The 14,186-nt window shown below is 34.7% G+C and overlaps 1 protein-coding gene, 1 long non-coding RNA gene and 1 pseudogene across 3 annotated transcripts; 2 read left to right on the forward strand and 1 right to left on the reverse strand.

The window, feature by feature from the left end:
- Positions 1–3,535: 3,535 nt before the first annotated feature.
- On the forward strand, positions 3,536–7,194 carry LOC147495365 (uncharacterized). The gene is made up of 3 exons (XR_015197464.1): positions 3,536–3,632; positions 6,714–6,780; positions 6,916–7,194. It is a non-coding gene; the product is annotated as an uncharacterized LOC147495365 (long non-coding RNA).
- A 1,339-nt stretch (positions 7,195–8,533) lies between these two features.
- Positions 8,534–11,439, forward strand: LOC147495366 (replication protein A 70 kDa DNA-binding subunit D-like). Its single transcript, XM_086563999.1, has 13 exons — positions 8,534–8,665; positions 8,783–8,959; positions 9,056–9,329; positions 9,400–9,484; positions 9,581–9,705; positions 9,773–9,854; positions 9,971–10,091; positions 10,188–10,340; positions 10,403–10,528; positions 10,615–10,764; positions 10,851–10,934; positions 11,029–11,119; positions 11,224–11,439. Exons 1-8 carry the CDS (start codon positions 8,657–8,659, stop codon positions 10,290–10,292), a joined length of 978 nt encoding a protein of 325 aa, XP_086420125.1. The 5' UTR covers positions 8,534–8,656; the 3' UTR covers positions 10,293–10,340; positions 10,403–10,528; positions 10,615–10,764; positions 10,851–10,934; positions 11,029–11,119; positions 11,224–11,439.
- LOC147495367 (receptor-like protein kinase ANXUR2 pseudogene) lies at positions 11,370–13,300 on the reverse strand (annotated as a pseudogene). Its single transcript, XR_015199554.1, has 3 exons — positions 13,294–13,300; positions 12,080–12,812; positions 11,370–11,502 (listed from the first exon to the last, which is right to left on the reverse strand). The product of XR_015199554.1 is annotated as a receptor-like protein kinase ANXUR2 pseudogene (transcript).
- Between the last annotated feature and the right edge of the window lie 886 nt (positions 13,301–14,186).

Here is a 14,186-nt window from a genome sequence, read left to right on the forward strand (position 1 = left end):
AATCTATTTGAATTTTATTTATGTGTGTTTAAGTTCAGTTGGTTGAGTAGTTCATAGATTTCGATTGTTTTGATGTATAACCTTGAATTGGGTCACATGTTCTGGTACTTATAACTTATTTTGTGTCTAAAAGTCGAATTTGAGTACAATCTAGTGAGCATAGGGCTGGAAATAGTGTGGGTTTTGACCTTAATAATAAGTCCGAATAAGAAAATAGGTCTGATATGTATTATCCATTTTAACTTCGGATTTGAATATGGTTTTATTCTAATCGGTTCGAATCCTCTTATATCTGAATCCAAACTGTGAAGTTTTGTTCGGTATATTTTACAAATAAATATCTATTCTACTATATAATTAGAAAGTCCCGGCTTTCAATTAGTTGGACAAAAAAATTATTTAGCCCAAACTTTCTTTAAAAAAGGGTTCCGAAAACTTTCACCACTCAAACTCTTAATGCCCTTTAAACATTGGGGCATTCCGGTCATTTGCAAAAAAAACAGTTATGCTCTAAAAATCCCGACTCTTCTTATCACACAGAAAGCGCTCTCTCTCTCTCTCTCTCTCAATTCTAAGAGTGTTTCTTCTGACCATCCCATCTCCTTTTTCCCATATTCGACCGTCTGAAAAATCGATCTGTTTCTGTTCTTCAAAATAATCCAATCCCTTTCCTGTCGCGCTTGGAGTTCTGAAAATCAAAGAGGAGAGAGTCAATTTTGAATTTTACATTTCAATATTAAGGATCGTTCTGATTTCAGAGCACTTCTATTTCATCAATTGTGATTCACAACTTCCCGTTTCGAGCGCAATGGTATGGTGTTTTACTTTGAACACATGCTCTTGAGATAGTGCTGTTGAACAAAAACGGCTTGCTTTTTTGTAATCAAACGTTTTTACTTTTAATGTTCGCTTATGGCAAAAAGAAATACCCATGCCCAATTATTGCCTGATCTTCTACATGCTATTTTTCTATTAGTTTAGCGTTATTTTGTTTTCCTATCTATCGGCCAATGATGTTGAACAGTGATCAATTACGAAGATTAGCAGATTGAAAAGCATGTTTATACACCGCGTGATGGTACGCTCGTTGTTTGATGTCATTCACCAAGTCGCCATTAGTGGTTGTAACAAACAAAGTTGTTCCTGTTTATATTATTATATTTATATGCTTTTCTTAATCTTTAATGAAGGCCCCAATTTTTTTAGTTGTTTCATGTGATTTACCTTTAACGTGCTGCATTGGGTTAAGTAGTAGTAAATCATGTTCAACTAAATCACCTCTATTCAATTGCAATGGAAGAGGTGAGTTCAGTGAATTTAAACATTTTTACTATTCCTAATTTCAATTTTCTGATTTATTTATGCTTAAGCTTAGGCTATAAACTTCTAGAATTTAGATAGTCTTCTCACGGGTTTTCGATTCTGCTGTTTATCAATGTTTGGGTAACATCGATCTCCGAATTTTCTTATTTTCTTCTCATTAGCTTCTTAAATCTTATTCTTTTTTATTATTATTTTTTCCCGGTTTTATGGTACTTTTTCTAAGTAATATGGATAACGGATAATGAAAAGTGTTGAACGGCTTCAGAGACACCAGCAATGGATCCCGAGAATGAACATGCTATAAAAATACCCGTATGATTAGGGATAGAAATCGCTATCACCAAATGTAAACCAAACGGCAGGTACAACTCTACTACTCTGTAATGGCCTTTCTTATTAAAAAAAAATTATTTAGTTTTACTTTTTTTCTAACATGCATTTTATTTTTAAGGATTCATTATGCTTCTGATGTTGAATTTTATTTAAGCATAATGAAAATATTTTTTAGGGTTAAAATTGAATTAGTGAAACAGTATAAAGACACTAATAAGAAGTCCATATTATATGTAGTCATGTCTCAAATAAATATTGAAATTTTCTAATGTTTCCCATCATTTTTAAACCTCATGCGCAAATACAACCATAACTTTCGTTATAATAGATATATACATTTAAAAAAAAAACCCCTCTCATGCAGGATTGAACAACAATTCTACAAATCCTATCAGGATGCGTCTTTTACATATTCGCCGGCAAGCAAGGAATAGGAGTTCTCAAGATACAGACATATTACATAATCTTACAACTAGAGGTACAAATTTATCATCAAAATTTTCTCTATTAATTATCTACATTATAATTTAATGCATGTTGGTCATTATAGTTTGCTAACACAGTCAATCTACGTTTTGTTATTTAGTTCACCACATTCAAAGCTCAAATACATTGTCTACGCGTATAGCATCAACACAAACTTCTAGGATTAGCAAAGGGTTTTATAGATGCTTGTGAGGATTCATTACGGATCATAACTTCACCCCTTACATGATACCCAATCACTATTTGTCAATATTGTGGAGCAAAACGATTTATTCATGAAACCCCATAAATTTGTTGTTCTAAAGGTAGAATAAATCTTCCAAGGCCAACAGCACCAGATGAACTAAAAGAGTTGTTTCTTGATCAAGGTGAATGTGGACAACATTTTAGAGAAAACATACGTTCTTACAATCATATTTTTTCATTTACTTCGATGGGTGTTGACCTGGATAAAAAAATTGCAAGTGGTAGGGATGGTGTTTTTTCATATCGTGCACGAGGTTCTATTTATCATAAAATAGGGAGCCTCTTACCAACACCTGGTAGCAAACCTAGATTTTTGCAACTGTATATCTTTGACAATCGATCATGAGATTGAAAATCGTCATCTTTGAAAATGAAAATTTAAATATACACATTATTTCTAAGATAAAATCTATCTTGGATAATTGCAATAATCCATTTGTAGGTGTGTTTAGACAAATTGACGAGGGGACGACTTACAACAATGCAGACTAATCATTAAAGAGTTGAAAATTGATCGTAGGGAACACACATTGCCAATAGAATCACAAGTTGCCGCTGTCTTGATTGGTGATAATGATCCAGAACTATTGGAACCAAGAGATATAATAGTTCAAACACAAACAGGCCATATTCGTCCAATTCCGACAATCGGATATTACGATCCATTGCAATATCCTCTTTTATTGCCATTCGGTGAATATGGGTGGGACCTGAGTGTACATCGTAGTAATGAGAAGAATTAGTTGTCGCTACTTTACTATTCTTATATTCTTCAAGTAAATATATAAATTTCTTCTTTGCTTTTTTGTGATATTTTCTTGTCTTCCCTTTTTAAAATCAAATTCATTTTTATAATTATAAATAATTCTTTCATTATATATTCCGTGATTCGTCCTTGCGAGGTATCTTTGTTTCTTCTTGGTTGTCGCCTTCTTCAACAATTTGTTGTTGACATCCGTGTAAAAAAATAGAAACAATGGCACTCGGATATTATCGTGATAATCGAAAACATTAGAGTTGAATTGTATCAAGGTTTACAAGATGCTCTAAATTCGAGAAACCAATGCGGTATGACACTTTTGTGCGCTTTTCATATTAATTTGTTTTGTTATGTTATAGTTACCTAATATATTTAATTGTGATAACTAGGCAATATTGGTAGAAGAACGATACTTCCATCCTCTTATACGGGTAGTCCACGATATGCATCACCGTTATCAAGATGCTATGGGATTAGTAAGGAGGTACGGAAAACCTGATTTATTTATTCTTTTACATGCAATCAATCTTGGTCCTCAATTATTAGAGATAGATTTTGGTCACACGACACAAGATAGACCTCGATGCAAATCACTAGACTATTTCATTCAATTTAGAAGAATTAAAAGATGACCTATTTCGCAAGCATATATTAGGGGTGGTTATTGCACAAGTTCATGTTATAGAATTTCAAAAAAAGAGGATCACTGCCCCATGCTCATATATTGCTCATCCTTGATGAAAATGACAAAATAAAAAAAATCCTCAAGATATAGATGAAATAGTATCTCAATAAAATTCCCCGATCTGAGGTAGAAAGTCCCATTTGTATAATGCGGTTGTAAAGCATATGATGCATAATGCATGTGGAATTAAAAATATGAATCTTTGTTTGTATGAAAGATAGACGTTGTAAAAGTGGATTTCCAAAAGCATTTGCTTAGTTACTTCACTAGGGTACAATTCATATGCCGCATATATGAGACGTGATAATGGGAGGCATGTCCCTAAAAGGAAAACATACGCTAGATAATCGTTGGGTAATTCCATACAATCCTTATTTGCTTTTAAAATATGATTGTCATATAAATGTCGAGATTTGTTCCAGTATAACTTCTGTTAAATATTTATATAAGTATGTCTATAAAGGTCCGGATAGGTGTCGCTTTGGGGTTAGTACTAAGTCATGTGGAGGTCGAATATCTAATTTGTTAATGCTTGAGATGGATCTGCCCACATGAATCTTTTGGAGACTTTATAAGTTCCCTTTGAATGGAATATTTCCTTACATTGTAGCTTTGCAGTTACATTTGCCTAATAGACAACAAGTTACTTACTATAGGCATGAGAAAGTTAAAGATATAGTAGATAACGAGCATAGATCCAAGACAATGCTTACGAGTTTTTAAAACTAATAGTATTTTTGAAGAAGCACGAAATTTCTTTACTTTGAATTTCGAAATATTTTTATTGGGATCTCAAAAGAAAAGAGTGGATCGACGCAGTCTCAATCGACGTCACGATAGGAAGAATGAATCTGATGTCTCCCTAATTGAGGAGAACGCTATTATTTACGCCTATTATTGCTCCATGTCCGAGGTCCGACATCTTTTGATGATTTGTTAATAGTGAATGGCACACCGTGTTCTACTTTTAAAGAATCGCCAAAAAAAGAGGCTTGCTTGAAACCGACGATAGCATTAAGAGTTGTCCGAGAGAGGCAAAAACTACACATATGCCTTCCGCTTTGAGACAATTGTTTGCTACAATATTAGTCTATTGCCCGACCAAATGGTGTCCTTAAACTTATGGGATGAGTTTCATCCTTTTATGATAGAGGACTATGCCTCATCAAGCATGGAAATGCTAATGTTGATAATTCGGTTAATCGCTTGCTTAAAGATCTTGATAATATTTTAGGCCAAGTTCGGAAAAGGTATTTCCGATTACGATCTCCCCAAAATTACTATGAACAATAATCATGATAGTGGTTTATCACAATTAATAAATGAAGAGAGATCTTTGGAAATCCCAGAAGAAGATATCATGGCCATTCAAAACCTAAATGTTGAACAAAGATTGGCTTTTGATAGGATCATTCCATCTGTTAAAGAAAAAAGAAATTCTATTTTTTTCATTGATGGACCAGGAGGCACAGGCAAAACTTTCTTATATCGAGCAATTCTTGCTTACTTAAGGAATGAAGGTCATATTGCAATTGCAACTGCAACATCCGGAATTGCAGCAATATCGTTACACGGGGGAATCCAGCACATTCTAGATTTGGCATTCCATTAACATAGATGGTTCATCCAGTTGTAGATTTAGCAAACAACCGATGTTGCCAAGCTTTTTGTGTCTTCTTGGACATACTTATTTGGGATGAGGCAACTATGGCTCATCGACATGCCTTTGAGGCTGTAGATACATCCTTAAAAGACTTTACAGACTCCGATCTTTTTTTTGGTGGGAAAGTCTTAGTTCTTGGAGGTGATTTCCGTCAAACACTTCCAAGTGTTCCTCGTTCTACTATAGCTCAAACTATTGATGCATCATAATCAAGTCTTTGTTTTGGTCAAAAGTTGAAATTATTCATTTAAACCAAAATATCGTGCTAGAAACGATCCAATGTTTGCTGAATTTCTGTTTAGCGTATTGGTAATGGTGAAGAACCTTATGTGATTGATGACATGATTAGATTGCGGATGATATGATAATACAATGGACCGTGAACAATCGATAGATCGTTAATAAATTTTGTTTATCCCTCTCTAAGTCTTAATGGATGTAATAGTGACTACGTTGTTATTTATTAGCACCAAGAAATGATGTTGTAGATAAACTTAACAACAAAGTTATTAGACTTTTTCCGGGGAAGAAACAATATATTATTCATTTGATAGCGTTCGATGATGTTAAGTAGCTTATATCAACAAGAATTCTTAAATTCTATTGCTCACGGGGATTGCCACCCCATGAATTAGTATTAAAAAAGGTTGTCCCATCATGCTTCTTAGGAACATTAATCCAAGTATAGGATTTTGTAATGGTACTAGATTAATTTGTCTTCGGTTTTATGACAATTCTATATATGCTGAAATTGCATCTGGACAATTTAGAGGTAAACGAGAGTTTATACCACGTATACCTCTCAAACCAAAGGAAAATGAACAGATGCCCTTCACTTTCACAAGAAAACAGTTTCCAGTTAAACTTAGCTTTGCTTTGACTATTAACAAATCGCAAGGACAAACTATTCCAGGTTGTGTATATCTTGATGATCATGTTTTTACACATGGACAACTATATGTTGCATTATCGAGGGGCGTTTCAAGGAATAACACAAAAGTTTTGGTGAAAAATGGAAACTTACCTAGACATAGTGGAACATATACAAGAAATGTCGTGTATTGGGACATATTGTTTTCAAATGGTGATGAAGAATCATCTCATTCCCAATAATCGATGAATGTAATGTCTCTCTCACTATTATTCTTGATTATTATTACTGTTAATGTTATTATTTTCTTTGGCTAATCGTCTTTTTCACTTACATCTTTGATCAGTTAGGCAGCTGATGTAATCTCCTCTGCATTGCAAGTTCCTCAACCCAAACCCAAATTACTCGGTTAGGTACGTTACACTTATAGTAAAAGGGGCATTTTCGCAGATTCTTATATAACCTTCTGAGTATAGTGTACCTTTTGTATTGTCATTTTTATTATGGTTATAGCTGACATTATTGTACTATCATTATAATCTGTACAGGAATCCTTTCGAAGAGCTTCACCAGACACTATGTAGGTCACCCGAACTTAAAGCTGCACTTTACAAGTTCAATACCCAGAAAGCAGAATCGGAAGTACATGCTTATCAAACACTATGTGGCCTTTTTGTTTGATGCCACACATGTCAACCTTTATCTATTCAAGATCTAAGCATGTACAAGTTACTTTCTTATAGGGATCCAATCGATACGTTCGTTTCATTGGAAAAGTATAAAAACAAAAGTGTACAACTGATAGATTTTGCGACTCCATGTCTTTAGCTTGAGTTTTTTACTTCAGTTAGTAACTTTTGTTCCACAGTGATCAAAACAGAGTGATCTTCTGATTCTAGATATCATAAAGCATGATGGTCCAACATTAGCGTACATGTTGCTAACATGGCTCTCTGGGCAATGTAAACGGACACATGTTCAGTTGCGGTGCAAGTAACTCGCATTAGCAACACCAAAACCACCCAAACAAAATGATCATTTTCTTAGAAGAGATGGTTATAAGACTACAAAAAATGAAAAACAATGACGGTTTTCTGTACTAATTAAAGAAGGCTCTATAACTCTGACAAGTTGTTACTACATATGCTGTACTTCAAGAAATTTACTGAAGGCTACAGGACTGCACCCAATTGATACTAACTCAGCAAGAGTAGCTTTAATACTAACTCAAATATTGTGGAAGACGCTTCAATTCTATCACTATACAGAAATTATTTATTCAGGAGACCACCATTTGCCTATGAGCCACAACCAATCAAGTGTTACGCTTGCAAATATCCCTCTGAGTAGAAATAAAACTAGGTTCCATTGACACTCCGTATTGGATTGGACACAGATAAGAATTGTTGGACACGGCAAAATATCAAAATTCGAGATAAATTACATACAATATGTGTCTGACACGGACACGTTAATAAGATTAAAATTGGCAATTTCACATTTGCACTCTGGGAAATTTACCATAGTGGCAATTTTGATGTTGGCAGTCTGTGAAGAATAAATTCCTCGAGATTTTACACTCTCAGAATATTTTCGAGATGCAAAATGACAATCATGTTTGAAAAATGATCCATCATATGAAAATTGTATTCTTACTGCTACCATTAAAAGTATTAATGCGCCTTTGAAACATTGTAGACCCTCTCATTTCTGGCATGGTTTTGTTGTCAATTATTTCAAAGGCTTTATTAGATAATTTCACTTCAAAGTCATGGTTCACAATATTTATATTCACTTTAATTTTTAGCACCGGATATTACTCTACCTTTTAAATTGGCAATTCTACTTCTCCAAATAAAAAAATTGGTTACTCAAATAGAATTTGGAATTTGGCATAAGTATTGTAACCTGACCGACATATGTACAAAACTTAAAACCTCCTGAATAGGCATAATGGAAATTTGTCAAATAACAAGTGTATCACTTTCAAATAGCCCATTCTCCTATGTCCATGTATACCAACACATGGAACCCTTTCAAATGTGTCCGTTCAAATGTGTTCAAACTTTCCAAACGTTGCCAACTTCCAATCAGTTGCTACAAAAAAAAAACCGTTTATAACTGTTCTCATTAGAAATGTGATTGTCACTATAAATATGGGCTTCTACTTAAGTTCAAATCTCTCTGTTCTTCGCCTAATCCTACTGTCTCTCTTTCGCACCTGCGGAGGAGATCGACAAAATAACCTATACTATCCTCATAAACCTTCAGAAACTACATCACTTTTTTATGGAAAAGGTATATTGCTTTAGATATATATTTTCATTTCAAAATTCCAACATTAATTTTGTATGCTCTCTGCCTCCATGATCGTTTGATGAATTTATTGACGTCGGCTTCCTGCTTATTCTTCAGGTTCAAATGGATATGGAAGAGACTCGATATCATCCTTTATCTGACATATCTGTTGGAATGGATAGTTGCAAAATCAAGGTTCGACTATCTAGAAAATGGAATGTTGCTGATCAAAACATTCCGTTAGACAAACAAATAGGCAACATGAGGATAGATATGATATTAATTGATGAAACTGTAAGTAGCAAAAGTTAAACTATTATTTTAATCATTTCTTAATACACAATGATAAAACAACTTAAACCTTATGATCTTTTTGTATTAATATTACAGGGAGTTCAAGTACATGCTACTGTTCTGAAACGGCATGCACAATCACTATCGCCTCTTCTACAAGAAGGACAGGTTCTTCACATTGAAAACTTTAGTGTTACATCAGTTCTCAATGACTATCGTCCTGTTCGAAACAAGTGTAGGCTTTTTTTCAATTGGGACACAATTGTTAAGACAATTAATGGAATACATTCGGAAATCCCAATGTATGACTTTGATTTTCTCGAATTTGGCGATTTAGCGACTCGTTTCGGTGATATTAGAAACTGCTCAGGTATTTAATCATTGTCTATTTATAAAGTTATCGGTTTAGATCATTATTTTAACACAACTTTTCGTTGCAGATGCCTATGGAAGATTAACAAAAATTTCAGAAATAATGGAGACCACAGGCGGCACACTCAGAGAAATTTATTTGGACAACGGCCGGTATTCATTTCTCCTTTCTTGCTTATATAATTTGTTAGCATATTTTGTCTATTTTCTTAAATATACCTATATGCTAACGTCTACAATAACAACCAGCGGAAGCGAAGCTAAGGTTACCCTCTGGGGAAATACAGTCAATTTAATAGACAAAGATGTGATTGAAACTGCTACAAGTGGTCCTGTTTTGGTTGTCACTTCACTGATTATCAGGGAATTCTTTGGTAATGTTCAAGCTTATCATTTATTTACCCCTTCTTGCTTATAATTTAATAAGTATTGTTAATACAGATGAATACCACTTCTCATCGACAAATTCAACTCAATTGTTATTTAACTTGGAAATCCCAGAAGTTAGAAGTATCATGAACAGGTGCTCTTTTTTATTTCTTTATTTTTTCGATGAATTCCTAGACATGGTCTTCACATTGATAGTGTATTGTTGTTGATACATGAAATCCTTTCATGATTGTTTTCACGATTATACAGTTTTGACGATGGAAAAGTTGAGCTGTTGATTGGTTCTTCATCAACTCAATCAAATGTGGAAGAGAGATCTGTAAGGAATAGAAAGACGCTTTCAGAAATTGCTGCTGAAACCACTAAAGTTGTACGTACATATATAATTTATAATATATGCAAGGTTAGTATACATTAATATTAGAATAACTTGGTGTGTGTGAGTTATAAGAATTGCGATATGCAGGGAAGAAGCTTTACATGTGCAGCAACAATTTGTGAAGTAATACATGCATATGAACCTTATTACGACTTCGGCGATAAGAATAAATGTCGGAAGAAACCGGGTTGATCAATGGTGCAACAAATGCAATAAATTTGTCTCATCTCCAATACCAAGGTATAAATAATAACATATTTCAATCGTCAATCTTTTTTAGTGCAATCTTCTTACTAAAAAAGCATCGTTTCATTTACGAAGTACAATTAAGGATCATACTGGATACCTCGAAAATGATCAGTTTTGGAAATGAGGCCGAGTCGTTAGTGCAACAATCTGCATCTGAGTTGAAAGATATCAATCAATCGGTAAATCAAATATTATCCTTTTTAGCACATAGTGTACTGCATAATAAAATAACTCTATTCCTTTTAACTCATTTTGTTTTGGACAGCCAAATGGATCTCAAGTTGTTAAAGACATATTGAACAAGCTAATTGGCTGCTCATTTGTGTTTGAACTAAAAGTCAATGAATACAGCTTTCGGGGTGAAGTGAGGCAGTCATTGACAACTACTAGAGTGTTTCCAGACCAATTTGAAACGGTAAAATATATTCTAACATTTTGTATTATAATGTGCATATCAAGATATCTATATATTTAAACAAATACATTATTGTGTATATATAGGGTACAAACACATTGAAAGCAAATGAAGATCTTAGTACACAATTGGAATGTGGTACTTCAAACATAGAAGTAATTGAATGTGAGGTTAGGTTCACTGTCACACTTCTATTCCACATATGCTTTTTAAAAATTTAGTATACATATTGTTATACTCACATTTTATTACACTGTATGATAGGAATTTCCTGCTACAAAAGGGGATAATACTTCAGAATGTTTTACCACCAAACGCCATAAATATAAGAGAATGCGGAAGAAATATGACTAAGGTATTGCATGTTTCTAACATCCATTAAATGCATTAAATAGCAACCTTAAATATTTATCTATTACCCTTTGAAACTGATATTAATATTTATGCTTTGTTTTACAGGAATCAAGCTTGGTGCGTGCTAAGTGGAAGAAGATTAAAAGAAAAGATTTTGTAATATATACTTAATTAATTATATATTTTAGGAGATGATGACTCTAAATATTTTCTATTTCAATAAATGTCTGAACAGACATCTAGAACCCTTGGTGGTCATGTGATGTCAATTGGTTCAGTAATGTAAACTATTTCAATAAAAAGTGCTGTTGTTCATCTATTGAGCTCTTGCCTCCATTGCTTCCATTAGTCCCACTGTTAATGGCTCCAGTTGTTCTACTAGACCTTTCCATAGTGTAGGAGACCGTCTTGTGTATGTAAGATTTTGTATCATATTCAACGCAACTGGAGACAAGCCCTTCAGTGTGGCCTGTTGACTGTTGTGATTTGACTTATTTGACCTTTTGTAATGGTACACAATGGGTCGCAGTATGTTTTAGTGGCTATAGTATCGCATAATATCGAATTCTATAGTGGCAATGGATCGATCTATCATCTATGTAATATAATAATGGTTAAAATGTCATGGTGGATATATGTCGAAGTTGTGCTGCCTGTTGCCCTCATTACTGTCTTGGGCAACGTAAGAAGTGAATATACTGGGCATAGATGAAACTGCATGCACATCCTCTATCAACGCTACTTCATATGTATGGTGTGTGATGTGTAGTCTGTAGTCTGTAGTCTAAGCAGCGAAGCTAATGGGAGACAGTCATATTTGGGAGAACTGAAAGTCATTGAGCCTCGATATCAGATCACCCATCATTCTAAGGAATATAGGAAGGACTTCTGTCCAATGGAGCTCTTGCCTCCATTGCTTCCATTAGTCCCACTGTTAATGGCTCCAGTTGTTCTACTAGACCTTTCATCTGCAGTGAGGCTTGCACCATTTGGATTTTCATGCAACTGGAGAGCAAACTCAAGGTTCCACAACACGTCACCCATAGATGGGCGATCCTTCCCTTGATCGGATAATCATTTCTCAGCTGTTTCGGCAAATTTGTTTAAGCACTCGGGGTTCACCTTTCCCTTTAGCTGGGGATCGATAATGTCCTCGAGAATTCCCTTCCTTTGGCAGTGCAGAGCCCAATCATCTAGACTTACTTGCTCCTTTGGAAGGGTAGGGTTTAGTGCAGGCCTTGCACATAAGACCTCAAAGCGGACAACACCGAAAGAGTATCAGATTTGTCCGTCAACTGCTGTCGTCGGAAATACTCAGGATCCAAGTAACCAAAGCTCCCTTTCACCACAGTACTAACATGGGTCTGGTTGAGATTTTGACCTGTTTTTGAGAGTCCAAAATCTGATACCTTGGCGACCCAATTGTAGTCCACCAGAATATTGGTGGTCTTTACATCCGAAAGTGAATGATGGTGTACTTGGCACCTGTATGAAGGTAGTAAAGTCCTCTTTTATGCGGCTCCAATGCAAATCCCCAACCTTTGCTTCCATGAGAGTTGAGGGTTGTTGCTCTTATATATATATGCTCCCTTAGAGTGCCATTGCCCGTGTAATCATACACCAAGATCATCTCATCATTCTCTTCACGAACCCAATCAAAGAGACCAAATGCCTGTGTCTCAACTTCGACAAATCTCAATTTCAATCTCATCTCTATGTCGGCAATTCCCTATTTAGAAAAACTACCATTCCATGGACCCTAACAGCAAGATGGAAGAGGGCAGCCCAAAAACTTGACCATCGTCTTGGTGCATCTCACATACATTGCGAGAGGCCGATGATTTCAAAAAGGATGTTGCAAAGAAAGAAGGGAACCTAGAAACTATTACGCATAATTCATATATTACAATACCATTGTAATAGAACCTAGATAGATACTCAAACTAGATTTCCAACCATTTTATTTGTTTATTAAGTTCGAGATTATCTCAAAGTGTAGTGAGTGCTGGAGAAGTCATATGAGAAATGGAATAAAGAACTGCACCAGTGAAAGAGTGTATGATTGATGGTGCTCTAGCTTTGTGGCATTAAAAATACTTTCGAATGTGTTGTAAATTAGTTCTTTCAATAATAATAATCAAATTGCGATCTTTACCATAACAAATTACAATATACTTGCCATCATTCACGTGCGTAGCACGTGCCCTCCACTAGTACTTTATAGTTTTAATCCACTCGGTGTGGATCTCTATTAAGGTTATACTCATTTTGTTAATTTAAACAATACATTTGAGTTAGCATTTAAAAATTAAAATTATGACTATTGCTAAGAATTCATGTGTTTGACTTTTGCACTTATCTTGTTATCAAACGTAGGGTGATTGAGAACTAATGGTTTGTCATTTGGGTTGGTCGGGTCAGATCCAAATATGTACCATTAAAAAAAAATGGTTCAAACATATAGTATGATATTTTGGATCCATTCGGGTATGGATCCGGATATGGTTTTGTATTGAAAAAATAGATTTGGGCATGGATATAATATGATCCGAACCCAAACCCAAACCATATCATTTCCAGCCCTACATAAAACGATCAAGAAATTTGACTGAAGACTGAAGACTTGAATAACATTCATAACCATTTTAACAAAGTACAAAAGTGTGACCGACTACAATCCACTGAAACAACAATTAAGACTCTATAAAACAATTCAACAAAATACTATACCAATTATCATAAAGATCTTACTAGAATAATTGCATAAGAGTAGGGGCGTGAGCGTAGTAAGAGGAGGAAGTTAAAGAGAAGGTGGAAGAAGAAAGAAACAAATAAGGAATGAGGGTGGGGTGGAGGGTACAAATATACACAAACTAAGTAACAATTTGTGCCCCTTTTGTGAAGTCAACTCAAAAGTTCGCATACGCGAATTATTTACCATAATTACATAAAAATGATAAAATACAAAAAGCTCGTGGACTCCTCAAAGCAAGTTGGCTTTAGAAAGTGCTTAGAGTCTCATACTTGACATGCATGTATTATTGTTAGACATGACAACGAAAAGAGAG

This window comes from Coptis chinensis, chromosome 6 (genome assembly GCF_015680905.1).
Source record: "Coptis chinensis isolate HL-2020 chromosome 6, ASM1568090v1, whole genome shotgun sequence".
Classification (NCBI taxonomy): domain Eukaryota; kingdom Viridiplantae; phylum Streptophyta; class Magnoliopsida; order Ranunculales; family Ranunculaceae; genus Coptis; species Coptis chinensis.